At 35.0% G+C, this 6,940-nt stretch overlaps 1 protein-coding gene across 1 annotated transcript; it reads left to right on the top strand.

The window, feature by feature from the left end:
* Positions 1-2,077: 2,077 nt before the first annotated feature.
* Positions 2,078-5,900, top strand: LOC133669981 (dihydrolipoyllysine-residue acetyltransferase component 5 of pyruvate dehydrogenase complex, chloroplastic-like). The gene is made up of 6 exons (XM_062090352.1): positions 2,078-3,131; positions 3,768-3,959; positions 4,052-4,139; positions 5,031-5,101; positions 5,234-5,317; positions 5,416-5,900. Exons 1-6 carry the CDS (start codon positions 2,244-2,246, stop codon positions 5,518-5,520), a joined length of 1,428 nt encoding a protein of 475 aa, XP_061946336.1. The 5' UTR covers positions 2,078-2,243; the 3' UTR covers positions 5,521-5,900.
* The last annotated feature ends 1,040 nt before the right edge of the window (positions 5,901-6,940 follow it).

The following is a 6,940-nucleotide window of genomic DNA, read 5'->3' as shown; positions in this document are numbered from 1 at the left end:
CATCAAAAGATCCATTGGAGGTTCCAGTTGGTCTAGTTATTAGGTTTAGGGCTAAGAAGTTCAAATAAACTTCCAATAGACTTCTTCAAAATGCATGGGTTAAGGTGGACTTCAAGAGGATTTAATATAATAAAGAGCAAGTCTTGATTAATCTGATTCATGTTTAAGAGGGGCTTGTTGGTGGAACCAAGACCATTACACAAGGATTGAAAGAAGAAGACTAGATTCAGATAATTTGACCTTTTATTACTTTTTTGGTCATAACTAGAGCTACAGGTCGAATCTTGATGTGATTCTAGTTGGGCTAAAAACTATACTTCCATATCTTTCCAACGGTGTATGCCACACCTCTAATTCATTAAGACGAGAGAAAACCATCCGTTTTTAAGTTGGTCTTTGTTGCTACCAAACAGAATGTAGAAACAACAAACTTGTCTTATTTAATTAGTTGGGCTATCAAACTTTATTTATTTTGAGATGAGATATTTTGTTTGGGTTTTAAACTTGTTTATTTTAATTAGTTTGGGCTAGTTTTAGCTTGGGTTAATTATTATTTAAATTGGATTTATATGAGACCCATTAGAGAAACTAAGGTTTTGGCATGGAGTTTAAATACTCTAAATAATTTCAGGCCAGACTTTTGATAATAATTTTAGCATTGTAGCCAACTTTTAGGTGCTCAATCTTGGTTCTTGATTGAACTTTTAACTTTTCAAAGAATTGATCATTCTTTGTTGTGAATTTATACTTCATTTGCTCATCTCTAGGTGTAGGCGCTGTGATCAAATTGGTTTATAGTCTTATTGTCTTGGAGCAAGTCTTCTTGTAATAAGCTCATTCAAATCTCAACAAACTTGGATTAGATTGATCTTAGGGTTGCGAATTCCATTAAATTCCACTAGGGTTCGCTTCACAAAGGTTCCACTACACTGCTTTGATTTCAATGAGATACATTGTCTTAACACATCCTAGATTATATTGATTCTAGTGACAAGTTGTGTAGTATTAGTCGTTAAGGTAAGTGATGATGGAATTTGTTGGCAATTCATGCAATTTATCTAGATATTTAGCATGCCAGGAAAAATTAGATATTTATGGAGCAACATTTAATAACTTATTTAATCTTATAATACACTAATTTATTATACTTATATGGTCATGTTTTACGAGACATCTACGTAATCTGATGCATCACAAGCCCCGTTATCCATGACATATTCAAATGATATACAATAGCTTTTATGTAACATTATTTACATATTTTTTTCATAATATTATAAAATGACGAGTGCTATTTTTTATGTATATATTATATGTATTATTTAACATGGGGGGCTGAAGAGCAGCAACCATATTTTGTGTAGGAGTTGGTGAGATGGGACATGCCTTGGTCAATAATATACTTAATTTGTGTCATGGTGGACTTGAAAAAAAAATTAAAAGGATATGCATCTCGAAGCGATGTTAGCAGATGATGAGATCGCTTTTCATGAATAATAAGATGTACTTGGGGTGATTTTAGTGTCGCCGCCTCCATAAGCACTATTAGCCCCATTCACGAGTTGGATAAGTTGGGGTTGTATAGGCTTAGATTATATGATTTAATGTTATAAGAATTATGAGTTTAGTTTAAATTTAATAAAATGTTAAGTGAATTTTAATTGTGTTTATTTTTTATTTTTAAATTGTATTAAGTGTTGAATTGTAATTTATTTGAAGTGTTGAACTGTGAATTATTGAGTTAATTTTTTTATGATAAGGAATTAAAAGATTGAAAAAACAGCTCTATTTTTTTTTTTTTATAATTCATATAGATTTATGAGTTACAAATATATGATAGAGTAACATGTAATTTGTCATACAATATTAAATTTTTTAATTATTTTCTAGGCTGTATTATTTGCCATATATTTTTTTTAACTATGCTATTTTTTTTAATAAAAAAACTCCTTTTTCTAAATTAATTTCATCATTTGTTCTAGGTTGAGAAAAAGGCAAAAAAAGACAACTACCAAATGACTCGTCGTTGTTTTTCCAAACTACTAAAACCAAACACAAGACTAAAAAAAACATAAATAAAGTAAAAATCAAGTCGTGTTTCACCGGTAAGGTAGTTGGAGTTTGGAGTCGAAGTTGAGACCTCCGCCCTCTCTTTCGATGTTTCCAAGAAATCCATTCCTCATTTCTTAACAAAACCCAACCATTTGAAACAAATCACTCTACTCCCACTTCTCTCACACACAATGGCTCTCTTTCTCCAAACTACATTTCTTACTTCCTCCTCTTCTCTTCGCCAAAAACCCTGTCTTTCTTCCTGGGCTTCCCACATTTCCACTTCAAGAACCTGCACCCGCACCCGCGTTCATGCCAAGATCCGCGAAATCTTCATGCCTGCTTTGAGTTCTACTATGACTGAAGGCAAGATTGTTTCTTGGGTCAAGTCCGAAGGTGATAAGCTTTCTAAAGGTGAAAGTGTTGTTGTTGTTGAATCCGACAAGGCTGACATGGACGTTGAGACTTTCTATGATGGTTACTTGGCTGCCATCATGGTCGAGGAAGGTGGTGTTGCTGCCGTTGGATCGGCCATTGCTTTGTTAGCTGAATCCCCGGAGGAAATTGAAGAGGCTAAGTCTAAAGCTGCTTCTTCTTCGCCGGCTACATCTCCAGCCCCGGCGGCGGCGGCGGCTCCGGTTTCGGAATCCACCACTGGTTCTGGGGCTGTTGAGAAGGCAGTCGTGGTGACGCCACCGTCTCCGTCGGTGGTGGCATCGGCGGTGCATCCGGCGTCGGAGGGAGGGAAAAGGGTGGTGGCGTCGCCGTATGCCAAGAAGCTCGCGAAGGATTTGAAGGTGGATTTGGGGAGAGTGATAGGGAGTGGGCCTAATGGCAGAATTGTGGCCAAGGATGTTGAGGCTGCTGCTGCAGTGGCTGCTGAATTGGGTTCCCCAGCAGAGAAGGTTTCGGCGGCACCTGCTGTGCAGGCACCGCCCGGGATTGAGTTGGGATCGGTGGTGCCTTTTACGACGATGCAAGGGGCAGTATGTAGGAATATGGTGGAGAGTTTGTCAGTGCCTACATTTAGAGTTGGGTATACTATTACTACTGATGCACTTGATGCTCTTTACAAGAAGGTAAGCATTGTTATTGAGCCTTTTCTTTTCTTTTCTAATCACAATTTAGGATGTTTGAGCTGGGATTTGTTTGTTGGTGATGTAGTGATATTTGGATGTTGCTGCTGCTTAAGGGTGATAATTTATGCTATATATGAGATGATGATCTATTGTGTTTTCTATATACATTGATCAGCAGTTTAACATGGCTTTGTGTATTATACTTGAAGGTAGCATTTTTGTTTGATTTTTTTATCTTGCTTTGCTTCTAGATTGGTAAATTGTTTGTGATTTTTATAGTTTAGGATCCTGAAACAGCTCACTGCATTTGCATTTAGTTCTTTTTTTTTTTTTTTTTTGAGAGAGAATGATGATAGAGGAGAACATAAATCGATACCTTGTATAGAGAAAGGTTTTATAGGGATCTCCCTTCAAACATGCTGTTCAAGTCAATTCGTGTTTACTTGATGCTTTCCAGAGGAAGTTATCAACTTGGTTAAAGAATTGTGAAGTTATGAGTGTTCAATAATTTAGGTTCAGCGATTCTTCAGCAATTTAAGACCGGGTCTATATGGTATGTTTTGATTGTCTTGCACTGAATTCATTTGTCTGGTGATTCATCCTGACTGTCGTGCTTCCTGTTCTGTGCATTTCTAGGTCAAGTCCAAGGGAGTGACAATGACAGCATTACTTGCAAAGGCAACTGCACTGGCATTGGTCAAGCATCCAGTAATAAACTCTAGTTGCCGAGATGGTAATAGCTTTACATATAATAGTAGCATCAACATTGCAGTTGCTGTGGCTATTGATGGTGGCTTGATTACACCTGTGCTTCAAGATGCTGATAAGGTTCTTGTTATTCTGCTTTGGGCTGTTCCATAAATATTCTGGGTGATAAATCCTTGTTCACTTTTAGTGCTTTATTTTAATTCATGTATCAGGTTGACATTTACTCCCTGTCAAGAAAATGGAAGGAGTTAGTTGATAAGGCCCGAGCCAAGCAACTGCAACCTCAAGAATACAACACGGGTACTCTTACTACTTGCTCTCAATTCGTATTTTAACTATCAGAATACGTTTATCTGGAAAGCTTGGTGATTCATGTTGTGGTCATGCCATCTGAATTGCTTACAACAATTTATTTTGTTGCATAATGTAAGTCAATAGCTTATCAGTGTGCTGTCGATTTCCTAGGCATGTGAATCTTAACTCTTTATCAGGTTGTGGACTTTAGTAAGGATGCTTGTCTGTGGTTAAAATTAGTTCTAAATGGATTATTGTAACTTTAAAATTGATGGACTGGAATGGTAGTTTGAAGTAAAGCGTCAGCAGAGCTACTTTATGTATTTAAGTAACAACTTAGTTTCGTAGGATTGTATGGTAGTTTCTTCACTGCCTTTACCAAAGTTGGGAAGGGTTGCTTTTGCTAGGTTCACGGTTCTTGATATTGGTTATAGTTTTGTGGTTCTCAATTTCATGCAAGATTATGGTGGAGTGTTTTTTTTTTAATTTATTATTATTATTATTATTATGTGTTTTCTGATGTTCAAAGTATTAATGTGTAATTCTGGTGCAGGATTCTTTGTTTGATGGATAGCCACAATCTTTCTGTTCACAAAACCATTATTGTATATAACGCCATTACAAACTGAAAGGGTTTCTAATTCTAGGGTGACTATCCATTTCTGTCCATGTCGATAGGATTTGTTGCAATCTCTGATAATGTGGTTACAGTAATTTCTTTGATTTCTGTAGTTCAAAACCTTGATGTGATGAAGTTACCATGTGTTTCTCATTTGCTTTTCTCAGTGATTCATAGGCATGGCTGTTCTCTGGTTGCTGGTCTGTTTTCAATTGGATTAACATGTTACCGTGATATTTCTCTATCTCACTTCTTTGTTCTTGTGTGCTAATTTGCAGGCACTTTCACACTGTCTAACCTGGGAATGTTTGGTGTGGATCGATTTGATGCCATTCTGCCTCCTGGAACTGTAAGTGTTTCCACTTGAATATAGAAATCGACATATCCGCCTGATCCTCTGCAAGAGGCCAGTACAGATAGTATGCTCGTTTTTAGTGATTGAATTGTGGTTTGGGTTTTTTGATGTGGATGGTTGATGCAGGGAGCAATTATGGCTGTCGGAGCATCACAGCCAACTGTTGTAGGTACCAAGGATGGCCGGATTGGTATGAAGAACCAGATGCAGGTAACGAGCTTGCCATATTCTGATTTTCTGAAAACGTTATCTCTCTATGACAATTAGTTTAATTCAAATTTCTTGCACCGGAAATGCAATATCTACAGGTAAATGTTACAGCTGATCATCGTGTAATCTATGGTGCTGATCTGGCTGCCTTCTTGCAAACACTGGCAAAGATTATTGAGGACCCCAAAGACCTTACCTTCTAATTAAAATCCCAGCAGATATCTTTACTTCCTGAAGATTTCCTTTTACCTCTATTTCAAAGCTCATCCTCCTCTGGTAATCATTCCTTGATATCCATGGAGTTTACTCAGAAAGAGAAATGCAGGAGCTATTATCTCTGTCCAAAGTTCTATGTAGAACAGGAGCAGAATTTTGAAGAGCAATTTTTATCTGGGTTTCATATATCACAAGTTTTTTTTTCTTTTTTTGCGATTTGTTGTTGTAGTTTTAAACATCAGTTATGTGGAACAGAAATGTGGTCGTCAATGTTCTCTCTTGGGTCCATAAAGTTGAGTGGATGGATTGATGGTTTTATTTGAAGAAGATTGCTATCTGGCGATCAGGAAGAAGCAGTTAGCATCAATTCTGATGTGCATCTTTCTCCTTCCCTTGCACAGTTTCACAAGTAAAAAGCACTTGCCTAGAACTGCCAGCCACCATCTCTTGTCAGGCAGGTTCAGATTAGCTTGAAAACTTGCAATGGTTCAGCAATGCTGTGTTTTTTTTTTTAAAAAAAAAAATGAATTTGTTCTTGTTTTAAATTAGTATTTTTTTAATTATATTAATATTAAAAATAAAAATAAAATTTTTAAAAATATTATTTTAATATATTTTTGCATGAAAAATACTTTGAAAAACAATTATTATAATACTAAATATTATATAAAAGAATGGAGAATCTACAGATATTGCAGAGCAGAGTGCAATGTATTCTCTTTGTATTTAATTGATGCTCTCCTTATCGGCAATTATGAATATCAACTTAAATAATTTAGTAAATTACTAGTTTGTATGCCATACAGCCGCAGTTGTTTATTAAAATACTAATATTATTTTTAACTAGAATCATTATTTTTGTTTTATATTTTATAATTGTTAAAACAAGTTAATAAAAATATAATATATTTATATTTTATGTGATTAAAAGCTAAAAATATTATAAATTTAATAAAATTCTATTCAAATTCTATTTAAACATTTTAATAATAAAACATCAATTTCAATTGAATTTTCATAAACAGTTGTTTTTATTATTATTATTATGATCAAATTAGATACATAATAATTGAATTTTTTTATTAAAATTTAAATAAAAATTCATAATAATATTTAAAAATCATATCAAAATTAAAAAATAAAATTCTTAGGGTGGATGACATAATTATGTTGATCAACCATCGAACCCGTGACCTCTAACTTTCACTTTCATATAATAATGCATAGTTTTGAAATCGGGTTCGGTCTGATGGGTCGATCCGGGATCCGGCTGACCCGGAGCTAAAACCGGGCTGGATTTAAAAAAAAATAAAGAAAGAAAACACTAAAGGTGATCCAGTGAATTGACTAATGAACCAGTTGACCTTGTAAAATACAGTCAAAATCTAAAATTCAAATCTTGAATTG

This window comes from Populus nigra, chromosome 12 (genome assembly GCF_951802175.1).
Source record: "Populus nigra chromosome 12, ddPopNigr1.1, whole genome shotgun sequence".
Classification (NCBI taxonomy): domain Eukaryota; kingdom Viridiplantae; phylum Streptophyta; class Magnoliopsida; order Malpighiales; family Salicaceae; genus Populus; species Populus nigra.
Note: the sequence above shows the minus strand (reverse complement) of the source record. Positions and strands in the feature narration are given on the sequence as shown.

Bases quoted from the DNA above. Each gene is read 5' to 3' on its own strand.
- LOC133669981 (XM_062090352.1), top strand. From the start codon at position 2,244: ATGGCTCTCTTTCTCCAAACTACATTTCTTACTTCCTCCTCTTCTCTT. The intron at 3,960-4,051 runs GTTCTTGTTATT...TTCATGTATCAG, and splicing joins TGCTTCAAGATGCTGATAAG to GTTGACATTTACTCCCTGTC. The intron at 5,318-5,415 runs GTAACGAGCTTG...CAATATCTACAG, and splicing joins GTATGAAGAACCAGATGCAG to GTAAATGTTACAGCTGATCA.